The 15,158-nt window shown below is 35.9% G+C and overlaps 1 protein-coding gene across 1 annotated transcript; it reads right to left on the bottom strand.

Annotated features, from left to right (window-relative positions):
- Nucleotides 1-9,632: 9,632 nt before the first annotated feature.
- Nucleotides 9,633-14,750, bottom strand: LOC114269334 (uncharacterized). Its single transcript, XM_028210646.2, has 2 exons — nt 11,434-14,750; nt 9,633-10,270 (listed from the first exon to the last, which is right to left on the bottom strand). The coding sequence occupies exons 1-2, from the start codon at nt 14,243-14,245 to the stop codon at nt 9,792-9,794; spliced, it is 3,291 nt and encodes a 1,096-aa protein (XP_028066447.2). The 5' UTR covers nt 14,246-14,750; the 3' UTR covers nt 9,633-9,791.
- Between the last annotated feature and the right edge of the window lie 408 nt (nt 14,751-15,158).

The following is a 15,158-nucleotide window of genomic DNA, read 5'->3' as shown; positions in this document are numbered from 1 at the left end:
TTCCCCACAAGTAAATCAATCAATGGGAATAAAAACTAATGCGGAAAAATTAAATCAAAGGCAACACAAGAATTTTTACGTGGTTCCCTCAATGTGAGGTACGTCCACGGGATCGAAATCCGATTCCACTATCAACCAAATAATTCCAAACGATTACAAACGAGACACTAATGGTCTCACAAAACACCCTTAGGTGAATTCCAAATAATCACAAATAAACAAAGAGGAAAGACCTCACCAAATAGAAGAACCAAAATCTTCTGAACCAAAGTTGAAGAAGACCCAAAATAACAAACCAAATCAGAACCGAAGATACCCCAAAAATTGAGCTTCACAAAAAACCGAAATTGAACCAAATATTCAATCTTCGGCACTGTTTCCGAAAATTGTAAGCAGCCGCCACTTTTTCCTTTTATAATCCCACCAAGCAAAAAAAACATAATCAATATATATATATATATATATATATTGTGTATCTAGGGTTTTTGTAATCAAACCTATTTGTTTCCAAATTGGATTGGGTCTCCTCAAATATAATATATAAAAATACATTATACTAAACCAAGCCAAATTAAAACTCTTTTAATAAATCAATTGGGTCCCACACTCCAATAAGGAGGTATACCCAACAATTCTCCCCCTACCGACTTAGGTGGAGACATCAACCATACCCGCCAAAGTTCGACACTTTAAATGTTTGTCCCTCGACAAAGTCTTCGTCAACATATCTGAAATATTATCATCTGTGTGAACCTTTTCGAGTTGTAACAATTTCGAATCTAACACATCACGAATCCAATGGTATCTCACATCAATGTGTTTCGATCTCGAATGAAAAGTAGAATTTTTACTCAAGTGAATAGCACTTTGACTATCACAATAAAGCACATACTTTTCTTGCTTCAAACCCAACTCTTGCAAAAATTTCTTTAACCATAACTCTTCTTTGCAAGCTTCTGTAATAGCAATAAATTCAGCTTCGGTAGTTGAGAGAGCAACACATTTTTGTAATTTAGATTGCCATGCCACAGCTCCCCCTGCAAAAGTCATCAAATACCCCGAAGTAGATTTCCTAGAATCAACATCACCAGCCATGTCAGAATCTGTGAACCCATCAAGCATCGGTTTACCATCCCCAAAACACAAACATACCTTCGAAGTCCCTCGAAGATACCTTAGAATCCATTTTACCGCTGCCCAATGTTCTTTACCCGGATTAGAGAGAAAACGACTCACCACACCAACGGCGTGAGCAATATCCGGCCTTGTACAAACCATGGCGTACATCAAAGAACCAACTGCTGAAGCATAAGGAACTTTCTGCATCTCTTCCTTGTCTTTCTCACTTGTAGGACATTGATTCGAACTAAGCTTGAAATGACCCGCAAGTGGACAACCAACCGGCTTTGCTTTATTCATGTTGAACCTCTCAAGAACTTTCTCAATGTAGCTTTCTTGAGACAACCAAATCAGCCCCTCTTTGCGATCACGAACAATTTTCATACCAAGAATTTGCTTTGCCGGTCCCAAATCTTTCATAGCAAAAGACTTGCTCAACTCCAATTTCAACCTGTTTATCATGGTAGAATCTTGACCCACAATTAACATGTCATCAACATAAAGCAAAAGAATAATAAATTTACCATCCGGGAAATTTTTCACAAATACACAATGGTCCGAAGTGGTTTTAGAAAAACCATTATTCATCATGAAAGAGTCAAATTTTTTGTACCATTGCCGCGGGGCTTGCTTGAGGCCATACAAACTTTTCTTCAATTTGCAAACAAATTTCTCTTTCCCTTTTTCCACAAATCCTTCCGGTTGCTCCATGTAAATTTCTTCTTCAAGGTCACCATGAAGAAATGCGGTCTTCACATCAAGTTGCTCAACTTCAAGGTTCATACTTGCAGCCATGCCAAGTACAACCCGAATAGAAGACATCTTTACAACCGGTGAGAAAATTTCATCAAAATCAATACCTTTCTTTTGCCCAAAGCCTTTCACAACAAGACGTGCCTTGTACCTCAGATTCTTGCCATCATTCTTCAATTTGAAGACCCACTTATTTTTCAAAATTTTCCTCCCTTTAGGCAACTTCACTAAATCATAGGTGTGATTTTCAAGTAAGGAGTTCATCTCCTCTTCCATGGCCTTTTTCCAATCACCTTTCTTTGCATGCTCAATTGCTTCTTGGTAGCTCTCAGGCTCCCCTTGATCAGAAATCAACACAAATTCATTGGGAGGATACTTTCTTGAAGGTTGTCGGTCCCTTGTAGATTTCCTCAACTCAAGTTGTGGTGACGGTACTTGAGTTGGATGCTCTTCCTCAATTTCTGGCTCAACTTCATTAGGATTAGTATCATCCTCCACATCTTCAATAGGTGGCTGCACATCTCCCCCATTTTCATCATCAACTGAAGATGAAGGAGATAGGTCCATGTCAATGAGATCACTAGTTTTTGGCTCCGGTTGATCACCTTTGCCAAAGTCTTCAATTGTTTGGTCTTCAAGAAACACAACATCACGGCTTCGAATAACTTTCTTGTTGACTGGATCCCACAATCTATACCCAAATTCATCACGCCCATAGCCAAGAAAAATACATTGTCTTGACTTGCTATCAAGCTTGGACCTCTCATCTTTTGGAATGTGAACAAAAGCTCGGCAACCAAACACTTTCAAGTGCTCATAAGACACATCTTTTCCGGTCCAAACTCTTTCTGGAACATCACCATTCAAAGGATACGAAGGTGACAAGTTGATCACGTCAACCGCTGTCCTCAATGCCTCACCCCAAAAGGATCTTGGCAATTTAGCTTGTGAAAGCAAACACCTTGTTCTTTCCACAATTGTGCGGTTCATCCTCTCGGCAACGCCATTTTGTTGAGGAGTCTTCTTAACTGTCTTTTGGTGTCGAATACCTTGGCTGCGACAATACTCATCAAATGGCCCAATGTATTCACCACCATTGTCTGATCGGATGCACTTCAATTTCTGCCCTGTTTCTCTTTCAACCATGGCCTGAAAATGCTTAAATACTTCTAGAACTTGATCTTTAGTTTTTAGTAAAAAAGCCCAAACTTTCCTTGAATAATCATCAATGAAAGTAACAAAATAAAGTGCACCACCATGTGTTTTAACTTTTAAAGGACCACAAACATCAGAATGAATCAACTCCAAAACATTTTCTTTTCTAGAAGCAACATTTTTATGAAAAGAAACTCTATGTTGTTTACCCGCCAAACAATGAACACAAGTTTTAAGATGTGTACCTTTCAAACCGGGTAGAAGCTCTTTCTTGAACAAAACTTGCAGCCCCTTTTCACTCATGTGGCCAAGCCGCTTGTGCCACAATTCGGTAGAAGTATCATCTTGAAGTGCATTGACAACACCTTTACAAATTTTTCCTTGCATCGAATAAAGTGTATGAGTCTTCTTACACTTAGCCACCACCAAAGAACCCTTTGTGAGCTTCCATATTCCATCACCAAATTTGTTGTTGAAGCCTTCATCATCTAGCTTCCCGGTAGAGATCAAATTGAGGCGAATGTCGGGAACATGCCTCACATCTTTAAGCAACAACTTGCAGCCCAGATTTGTTTCCAAGCAAACATCACCCATGCCGATAATCTTGGACAAACCTTCATTACCCATTCGAACAGAACCATAATCTCCTGCAGTGTAGGTAGTGAAGAAATCAACTCGAGAAGTCACATGAAAAGAAGCACCGGAATCAATCACCCAATTGCTCTCTTGGCCCACAAAATTGATACAATCATCTTCACAAACGACCATGAGATCACCATTGGTAGTAACTGCTGTTGTGTCTTCTTGCTTCTTATCCACACTTTTATCACGCCTTTTCTCCTTATTCTTGAGCTTTCGGCATTCTCGCTTCATGTGCCCTTTCTCATGGCAATAATAACACTCAACGTCTTTCTTTGAAAAAGAGCCATCTCTTGACTTGTCACGGCTTTGATCACGACCATGAGGAGTCTTACTCCTCCCCCTTGTTTTGCTTCGGCCTCTCACAACAAATGCTTCCGAATGAGAGGAACCCGCTGATTTTCTTCTAGTTTCTTCATTCAACCGGCTACTAGTGACTTGGCCCATTGTGACAACTCCATCAGGTGCCGAATTACTAACCGTCACAACCAAAGTCTCCCAACTTTCGGGCAAAGAACTAAGTAGCATCAAAGCCTGCAACTCATCATCAAAAACAATTTTCATAGAAGCAAGTTGGTTAACAATACTCTTTATTTCATTCAGATGTTCCGGAATAGGGCTGCCCTCTTTATATTTTAAATTAACCAACTTACGAAACAGAAAAGCTTTATTTGTGGCTGATTTCCTATCATAAAGGCCCTCTAATTTTTTCCATAAATCATGTGCTGAAGTTTCAGTAGCAACATGATGAAACACACTGTCATCAATCCATTGACGGATAACACCAACGGCTTTTCGATTAAGCCTATTCCATTCATCATCTTTCATACCCTCGGGTTTGCCACTATCACCCTCAATGGGTCCATATAGATCTTTACAAAATAATAGGTCCTCCATTTTAGTTTTCCAAGTTACCCAATTACTTCCATTGAAGCTAGACATGCGACCCACATTCCCCTCCATTGATTTACACAAATAAATAAATCCAAATAAACCGTAAGCTCTGATACCAGTTGTTAGGGAAAATCCGAGATTCCCCACAAGTAAATCAATCAATGGGAATAAAAACTAATGCGGAAAAATTAAATCAAAGGCAACACAAGAATTTTTACGTGGTTCCCTCAATGTGAGGTACGTCCACGGGATCGAAATCCGATTCCACTATCAACCAAATAATTCCAAACGATTACAAACGAGACACTAATGGTCTCACAAAACACCCTTAGGTGAATTCCAAATAATCACAAATAAACAAAGAGGAAAGACCTCACCAAATAGAAGAACCAAAATCTTCTGAACCAAAGTTGAAGAAGACCCAAAATAACAAACCAAATCAAAACCGAAGATACCCCAAAAATTGAGCTTCACAAAAAACCGAAATTGAACCAAATATTCAATCTTCGGCACTGTTTCCGAAAATTGTAAGCAGCCGCCACTTTTTCCTTTTATAATCCCACCAAGCAAAAAAAACATAATCAATATATATATATATATATATATATATATATTGTGTATCTAGGGTTTTTGTAATCAAACCTATTTGTTTCCAAATTGGATTGGGTCTCCTCAAATATAATATATAAAAATACATTATACTAAACCAAGCCAAATTAAAACTCTTTTAATAAATCAATTGGGTCCCACACTCCAATAAGGAGGTATACCCAACAAAGTGTACATGTGAGACATTTTTTTTTAAAGATGGATGTACACACAGGGTAGAGTCGGGACTCGAGTATCGGGGGCTAAAAAGGAGATATAAAGATATGTATAGTCGAATGAGTTGAAGTGAGTTTAATTAACTTAAATAATTATTAAAATTAGTAAATCAATATTAAAGATAAACATGTAAATAATGAAAACATACTCATCAAATGAGATGTTTTAAATTTTTAGTTAGTCAAACCTAACAAAAATAAAGTTACTTTTGGAATTATGTTTTCTTTTTTTAGATTATATGATTTTTTTTTTTATATTGACTAATTATTCATCTTACAATTTTATTTTATTTTTGTTGGATAGATAGAGAAACTAGAGAATGTTTAGGATTTAGTTATTTTAAAATTTTGTTATATACTTGCATATCTAAGAGCATCCTTAATTTTTGACTAAATTTTTTATCAAATTTAAATTTGACGAAAATTTTGTTTAGAAGGAGGTTTAATCCGTATTAAACTTATATTAAATGAAGAAAGAAGCAAATCAAATTAAGGATGAACCAAATCTTTCCTTAAGTATTTTTTTACTTAAATTTGATGAAAAAAATAAAGAATTAGAGATGATTTTTTTTTTTTTAAATCAAAATTGGTTTAAGGAAAATTTTGAGATAAGTTAAATGTTTTTAAAAAGATTTGATAAAAGTTTTAATACACACCATTAGTGAGTTACATCAAATTAAGCATTTAGATTAAACTTGAAGAATTAGGGGTTGTTTGGAGTGTCCTAAATAAGTGCACTTTTTATCTCTTTGGACTAAAAAGTTGAGGAAAAAAATATGATTGTTTGGATTAATTTTTTAACTTTTTATGAAAAAATGTGTATTAGAAAATTGTATAAATTAGTATGTATGAAAAAATTAGGATTGAGAGTTGTGCAGCCATAATTTTTTACTTTTAATAAATAGTGATAACTTTTTAACTTTTTAAATAACTTTTTAACCTTTTTTCAACTTGACAAACTTAACCTTAGTTTATCAAATAATGTGAAAAGAAGCGGCAAGAAAGACACCTAAATTTGAGAAATCAAATAAAATAAAATATGAGAATTTCTTTGTGCCAAATACAGAGAAGGTAGGTTAACATATCTGTGCACATACCTAACGACATGGATATCATCACAATTTGCAGGGCCAGGACCCCCACAGCTCCTGCGTACACGTGGAACTTTGGAGAATTGAGTGTAATCTAAAGTGATGTACTTTGTAGTGTGATAAGACATCGTGGCAACTTTGGATGGATATAAATAAGCCTATGTTTGTTTGAGGCTGATATTAACTTGGGGTTGAGGGCCAATTCCAAGGGCCCACATTATCCCACACTTGGTCCCCATTTTTTTAATTTATTTGTAATAATTTATCATCACCTATAATGAAGGAAAAATTATTGGTTAATTTTTGGGTTTTACATGGCGATGTCCCTGGGGAATTATGAATTACTATCTCTCTCATATTTTCTAATTATTCAATATAAAATTATAATTCTCACTTAATTCATCAAGTGGAGTGTTACGTATTCCTGTCCTTAGACCAATTAGTCTTCATTTGACATAAGTTAAAATTAGATTTTTGGGCTAAAATAGTTACAAAATGACAAAATAGACTTTTTAGTCTAATAAGACAAAATGTTATATCTAAACCATAATTATTTCATTTTTTTCTCATAAAAATCAAAAAAATTAAAAAATCTATCCCAAATGAGATTTTTAACCCCAGACTAAAATAATTAAAAAATCAACTCACATCCCAAACCAACCCTTAATAACTTCTCCTAATTAGGGAGTGTTTCATCCATAAACTTGGTATTGGGATTGTGGATTAATAGTCTTAAATTTTGTGAGATTGCTAATAAAATAGAATTTTTAATTATTTTGCATGGTAATTAAGACTTTCAATTTTTTTTATATAAAGAATACAAGAAAATTTAAATTTATTATAAAAATAATTATTTGTAATTAGAACTTCTATTTTCTTATAAAAAATTTATTCTAATCAAATTCATAACATATATATTATATATATACTTTATCTTCTACTACTTTTTACTTTTCAAGATAATGATTTTTTATTTTTTATAATCAAATGGGGCTTGTGTCTACAATTTTTTCTCTTAAAATATACTCGCAGCATTTTAATTCAATAGTTTATTAGAGCAATTCAAGAACTTTTGTATTGGTGATGCTTTTAGACTCACTCGATCTCTCAGGGTTCCAATCTTGTGATTTGTGGTTCCATTATCTTTGCTAGAACCAGGATTTACCTTGTGTTGAATTGCATGATATTTATGAAAATTATCATTTAAGGTCATGTTTGATTCACAACATTAATAGTGAAGTATTAATAATTCTATTAAATTAGCGTGGTATTCATTATCCAATTGGATTAATATCCATTGAATTAATAATCCCACCACTACCCCATTACTAATAATCCTACAAATTTGTTAGATTAATTATCCATTGGATTAATAATCCTAAACCAAAATGTTAAAACAAATATAGGATAATTGGGTCCACGGATTAATAATCTCAATCTCATGCTCTAATCCACCCAATCAAACATGCCCTAAAAGTTTTATGGATTAAATTTCAAAACATTTTAATATAGTATTTCTCCGATGAAAACAAGTCTAGGAAAGCAAAATTTCATTACATAGGATTCGTTTGGGGAAAAAAAAATTAGCATTATTTTTTTACATTTTGGCTAATTTAACTTGATTAAATTAGTTTCATTTGAGAATTTTTTTTGGACTTTTTGTAATAAAAAAAGTAAAATAATTATGGTTTAGATGTTATATTTGTCTTATTAGCTTATTTAGTCTATTTTGTCTTTTTAGTACTTTTTTAGTCTCAACATAAACCTAACTCACTTGCCAAATGGAGACATAACTAAACACAATACGTATACGATTGGATATTTTTTATTTTAAAAAAAAAAATCCAATCATATTTTTTATTTGAAAAAAAAAAAAAGACTATGCCAATAGAATTTAAAGTTTTTAATTCATTTATTTATATGTATTTTATATTTAGGTTTTGATTTCTCTCAAATTGTTATTTTAACTAGATAGGGCTTTGGGACTGATTTCGATCATCTAAACTGTTTGTTTTTTAAGAATCGTTGAATAGAATATTTATACAAAATTTTTAAGAATAGACCTTTATTTTTTTCATAAAAAATAAAGAATTTAAATAAAATTAGTCTCAAAATAAATCTATTCAGCTCAAATATTCTATCAAATTGACCATGCCAAATTTAAAAATAAATCTATTGAGCTCAAATGCTTTATCAAATTCACCATACCAAATTAAGAAAAACCAAACTTTTTATATTTAATTTTGTGACTCTGTAAATAACTCTTGTGCCAATCATTGCCCACGTCTCTTTCACTCTCTCTTAGGTAAGAGAGAGAGTTGAACTTCGCAAACACAAACGACAGCGCACACGACCATATCGATCGATATCCACACATCGTATTCTTCTTTGTTTTTGGACAAATGAAGTGATGGATAATGACTTCACTCATAAAAGCAACACCCAAATTGATCTCTTTCTCTCTTTCTCCACACACTCACACGTGCACTTCACCCCACACCATACACAATCTCTAATCAGAAATAATAATCTTGAATTAATAACAGGGTCATTATCACAATAATCTTGAGAATTAAGTATCTTGATTTATAATAAAAATCACAATAAATTTAAATTAGTCAAAAATAAAACTTATCCAATTAATTCATTTAAAATAATTTATTGACCGATAACACTACAAAAGAAGACTATTACATTATATTTTTTTCCCTTTAAAAATTTAAAAACTATGTCAGTCACTAATTATTTAACACTATGACCAATAAACATAATGAAATTTCAACATTTGTAGCATAAGAAGACTAATCAAAGGAGACATCAAAGATTACCAAAAAAAAAACACAGTTTGTTTTTGTTAATCACAATTTCCTTGTGGAATTGCCTTATCTTAGATGGGAAAGAGAGAGCTATGATTTGTAAACCAATAACATTAAAAAAAAAATATCTATAAACCACATTTACTCTTGAATATTTTTCAAAATAAAATTTATGACTATAGCACTTATTTTTTCCAGATAATCTAAAATGATTATGTAAAGCTATACTTTCTAAAATGATTACGTAAAGGTATACTTTCTAAATTTTACCGTAGGAGTAATGCTAACAACACTAATAAACCTAGCAACAAATATATCAACAAAAACATAAAACATACACGTGATTCCGAACCAATATAATAATTCTGCTTAACATAGAGTTCACCTAACATTATGTCTAATTATATATATTTGTTGATACGCTTATTAATCTCCTCAGCTAACATCATTGTCACAATGCACTACTTCCTAATAAATGGTGTTACAACATTCGTTACAGATTATTGAAAACTAGCAGAAGAAGAGGAGTTAAAAAGTGAGCAATTAGATGACCCGTGGAGGTCCATCAACTTATCAATTGCTACCGCTGCCGAATTCGGTGACGGAGCATTGGACATTTTAATTGGCTTTTGGGCCTCAACACTAGTCACGTGCTCATGCTGAATCTCTCTCAATAGTGCCACAACATCTTTCATCGCGGGCCTATCTTGGGCCCGATTGCTGGTGCAAAGAAGGGATATGCCGAGAGCTTGGAACATTTCTTGAATTTGAGAGTCTGTGTGGCCTTGGAGCTTCGGATCAATGATCTCAATCGGGTCTTTTTTGCTCTTCAAGTGATCTCTAACCCATTGAATCACATGTTGCTGGTTTTCTGAGAATGATGGGTCTACGGGTCTCTTTCCGGTGATGATTTCAAGCAATACTACGCCGTAGCTGTAGACATCGGTCTTTGAAGTGATCTTTAGCATGTTGGCATACTCTGCAATCACCAATTTTGAAAGCAAAGGTTTAAATTATTATTTTATTTATTTTTTGTCTAATGAGAAAAATTACAACTTCTTGCAGGGTTTATTACCAAATGTTGTGATGGGACGCAGGATTTGGTCTAGTGGACAAGGAATTTTTTTGTTAAGTGCGATATTTAGGAGAAAAAAAAATGATTTGTTTTTTCACTTAGTTTTTTTTGGGGACAAATTGTTTTAAAAAATGTGTTTTAAAAAACAATAATGCTAAGTGATCTGAATTTTCTTGATTCGAATAACTCGAATGTCTCAAAACGATATCGTCTTGGGTCAAAATACACATTCAAATCATTTGAATCACACAAATTCGAATCACTAAATATTTTTCACCACATATGCTAAGCTTGGGTCAGTGACAAATGATGTGATTTCAGTGGCATGCATGCACCATAGAAAGTGGACTCGGATGGGATCATAATGGGCCAATGCATATGAAAGCAAATTCCCAACTTGCGCATAATTGAAGCAATCATGTCCCTTCATATCCATGTCCTTTCACATCCATATCTACTGTCATTATCAAATTTTATGGTACAATGCAACAAATAGCATAGCTATGCTTGAAAGTTCATGACAAAATGTGCTTTTATCGTTTTTTACCCATTTGACAAATGTAAAATTCTATACCAAATGCCAAACTCAATTCACCACTCCATGTTACTTTCAAATGGTTAAAGATTCTTTGATACTTCCCTTAGGTTGGATGAGATTGTAAAGAATTGTTTTTGAATAATTTAAATAAATATATTTTTAAATTTTTCATGAGAAGATATATAATGTAATAGAGAAATCATATGATTCAAATAATAAGAGATGCGATTCAAATAAAATAAAAAGATTTAGCATATACCAAACAATCTCTAAATATGATAGAATATAAAAAATGTTATTCAGTGATATTAGAATATCGATTAACACCCCTCATACTCATATTAAGGTATTTATTATGATATTTTTTTCAAAAGAAACACAAAAAAGATAAATTTTATTATTTTGACTAATAAAATTTAGATAAACGCATCACATATATTTATAGAGTGATATTAGGCGATCGGTATTGACATTGAATTTTTACTGAATTATTTTGAAAAACAAAAACAGTGCGATAGAGAAAAGTTACCAGGTGCAATGTAGCCGTAGGAGCCAGCAAACTGAAAAGGAGTACCAGAAAACGACCCATCTTCATCTTCTCCAACTCTGGCCAATCCGAAATCCGCCAAGCAGGCTTCGTACCGATCACCCAATAAAATGTTATCCGCCTTCACGTCCCGGTGTATTATCGCCGGAACACAGTCGTGGTGCAAGTAAGCTAACCCCTCCGCCACCCCCAACGCTATCTTCAACCTCATCCCCCACTCCACCACCATTCCACCACCACCATGTAACAAACCTCCCAATGTCCCATTCCTCATATAATCATACAACAACACCTTCGTCTTCCCATTCACTCCCCAACCCAACAATCTCACTATGTTCCTGTGTCTGATTCGAGCCAGAGTTCCAATTTCCGACGAGAATGCGGCGGCGGAGAGCTTCTCCGACCACAGGAATTTTTTCACGGCGATGGTTTGTCCTGACGAGGTGTTTGCTTTGAAAACGAACCCAGATCGTCCATGGCCGATCACGTTTGTGGGTATCAACGATTTGGCGATTTCATCGATTGAGAGATCGAGCTTTTGGTAGAGCGTGATCTCCCATGGCGTTGCGACGTCGTTTTCGCCTTCGAGATCGCATTCCGACGTTGTTTTACCTCTCAGGACGATGTACAGCGCCGCGAGGAGGAGCCCGCACGCGGCGCAGAGTAGCACCACCATCGCCACCCTCGCCGCCGCGCCGTGTGTAGCTGAGCCTCCGTCTGCGGCGGCGCAATTGTTCCCCGGAAAACAGAGGTTTGGGTTTCCGGCGAGGACGATGACAGGAAGCTTCGCGAAGAAGGAGGTTTCTGGTAATCGGCCCGAGAAGTTGTTGGACGAGACGTTGAGGACGACAAGATTTTGGAGGTTCGCGAGACATTTGAGGTCGCCGGAGAGATTGTTGTGAGAGAGATCTAAGATTCCGAGCTTGTTCAGTGCTGTGAAATCCGCCGGAATTTCGCCTGAGAGTTTGTTGCAGCTGAGATTCAGAGCAATCTCGAGCGCCGGAATGTTCCCCAAACTAGCCGGAATTTTGCCGGAGAGTTCGTTGCTGCTTAGGTCTAGTAACTGAAGCTTCGAACACGAACCGAGTTGAGTCGGAATCGAACCCGACAATCTGTTCTTTTGAAGAACGAGTTTGGCGAGTGAACTCAACGATCCGAGACTCGGACTCATCGTCCCTCCGATGAGATTATCGGAAACATCCACAAATTGAAGATAGACGAGCTGGTTCAGATTCTCCGGCAAGTTTCCGGCCATTGAATTCGAATGTAGATCCAGAAAAGTCAGATTCCGGCAGCCGGAGATCTCCGCCGGAATAGCTCCGGTTAGCCGATTCAATCCGAGGTCCAAGAAATTCAGATTCCTCAAATTCCCAATCTCCTTCGGAATTGAGCCGGTGAGCTTGTTATCGCTCGCTCTGAAGCGAACTAGCGACGAGCATTTTCCGATCTCCGGCGGAATCACGCCGGAGAAATTGTTGGACAAGATCATAAACTTGTTCAAATTCGGCAATTCGAAGATAGTCTTGGGAATTTGACCTGTGAATGCATTCTGAGACAGATCAATGGCTTCGAGGTCGAAGCACGACGACAATGACGAAGGTATAGACCCTTGAAGCTTGTTCTGCCACAGAAACAGTAATGTTAGGTTCTTCAAATTCCCAAATTCTTCGGGTATGGTTCCGGTGAATTGATTGTTGTCGAGCTCGATGTGGGTCAGATTCAGGCAATTTCCGAGCTTTTTCGGGATTTCCCCGGAGATCTGATTGACACTCAACTGAAGTTCTTGAAGTGAATTCAAATCCCCAAAAGTATCTGGAATGGTTCCAGTGAGTGAATTCACTGATAAGTCGATTACCAATAGGTCTCTGCAATATCCTAGCTCGGGTGGAATCGTGCCCACGAGGTTGTTCTGCCATAGAAGGAGGTTTTGGAGGCGGTTGAGGTTTCCCAACTTGGTTGGAATCGATCCGGTTAGCGAGTTTTCGTATAAATAGATGTTTCGTAAGGCGGTGCAGTCTCCGAGCTCCGGTGGGATTTGGCCGGAGAGTAGGGCGGTGTAGATGGCGATGGTTTCGAGCTTCTTGAGGAGGCCGAGGGTCGGAGGGAGGAACCCTGAGATGCTTGTTTCGGCTAGGCCTAACATGGTTAAATTGCTACAGTTGCCAATTTGTTGTGGAAGAAACCCTTGAAGGTTCTTGTTGCCACCCGCTCTTATCACTTCAAGGTTCATTAAATGTCCTATGGTGTTCGGAATTTCACCACTGAGTTGGTTGTCGTATAGAATCATCTGTTTCAAGCTCCTCAACTTTCCAATTTCAACCGGTATTGAGCCTTCAAGCCGGTTGGAATTGAGATAAAGCTCCTCGAGCTTGGACAAGTTGCAAATCTCACTCGGGATTTGACCGGCCAAGGCGTTGTCACTCAAGTCCAAGTAAGTAAGTTTTTTCAGAGCACCAATCTCTTTTGGAATCGTAGCGGTGAGATTCAAACCCGATAGAATGAGCTTGTTTAAGGACAATAATGAGGTGAAATTAGAGGGAACATTTCCAAGCAAATCGACATACCTCAAATTGAGCTCCACAACTTCCTTATTGAAGTTGCAAGAGATCCCAAACCACCCACATGGAGTTTCATCAGTTGGGTCCCAATTACTTAATGCCTCCATTGATGATCCATTCAAGCTTCTCTTCCATGAGAGAAGCGCTTCGCCTTGTGAGTTGACGGCAGAGGCGATTGTTACTAAAAGTAGGGAAAATGTAGAGAAGTAGAAGAGGTTCCATGGATTTACAGGCATTAGAGCTATGATACAAACTTCAATGACAAAGACACAAAAATGAGGGGTTTGAGGATAGGGAGGAGGGACAATGGGAGAGAAACCAAATCATGTCTTGTGGGCTATGGTTTTTAAATGGTTGCATAAACAAATATAGGGAGAGACCCAAAATCTCAAGATCCAAGAAACAGCTAGGCCATGATGTGTTTGTGCAGAAAGAGATGGAATTTTAGATGGTTGTTTTTTCTTGGATTTGTTTATGGAGCAAGTTAGGAGTGAGTGCAAGGAAAGGAGGGAGATGACAGTTATTTTTAAAATGGAAGGTAGATAGGCTGTGCCCTCAATGAGGGTTTAAAAGAAAAAATTGTTTGGGCTTGTTTGGTTTGTTTTTGGGAGAGTTGTTTTTGAAAAAAATTTGGGAGAGTTGTTTTAGAAATTTTTTTGGTTTGTTTAGTTGTATATTTTGAAAATAGTTTTGGAGTTTGGGAGTTTGGGATGATTTGATATTTTGTTATAATTGAGGAGATGTGTATAAGAGGAAAAGTGATTGAGAAGGAAAGATGAGAGAAAAAAAGTGATTGATTGATGTGTAAGAGAGAGAAAATAACTTTGGAAATTTTTTGAGAAAAATCTCAAACTAAACAATTTTTTGAAATTTTTTTTTCTAAAACTCGTCTCTAAAACTCAAACCAAACACAACAGTATGATGTGAGAAAAATTTTATGGTTGTATTGAGGAGATGAACAAAAATTGTTCAAAATGTTTTATTTGATTTGATTTTTTAAAAATTATTTTTAAATAATTTTTGTTTGCTTTTGGTATTTTTTTTTTTTAATTTTAGTTACTTTTTAGATGTACCTAATTTAGATGCATCTAAAAAGTTTTATAAAAAATTGATTAAAATATAAAAATGCTTCACTAAAAATAATTGAAA

This window comes from Camellia sinensis, chromosome 4, assembly GCF_055761805.1.
Source record: "Camellia sinensis isolate YWXY chromosome 4, ASM5576180v1, whole genome shotgun sequence".
Lineage (NCBI taxonomy): Eukaryota > Viridiplantae > Streptophyta > Magnoliopsida > Ericales > Theaceae > Camellia > Camellia sinensis.
The sequence above is the reverse complement of the archived record's forward strand: the minus strand, read 5'-3'. Positions and strand labels throughout refer to the sequence as shown.

Bases quoted from the DNA above. Each gene is read 5' to 3' on its own strand.
- LOC114269334 (XM_028210646.2), bottom strand. From the start codon at position 14,245: ATGCCTGTAAATCCATGGAACCTCTTCTACTTCTCTACATTTTCCCTA. The intron at 10,271-11,433 runs GTAACTTTTCTC...TGGTGATTGCAG, and splicing joins CTACGGCTACATTGCACCTG to AGTATGCCAACATGCTAAAG.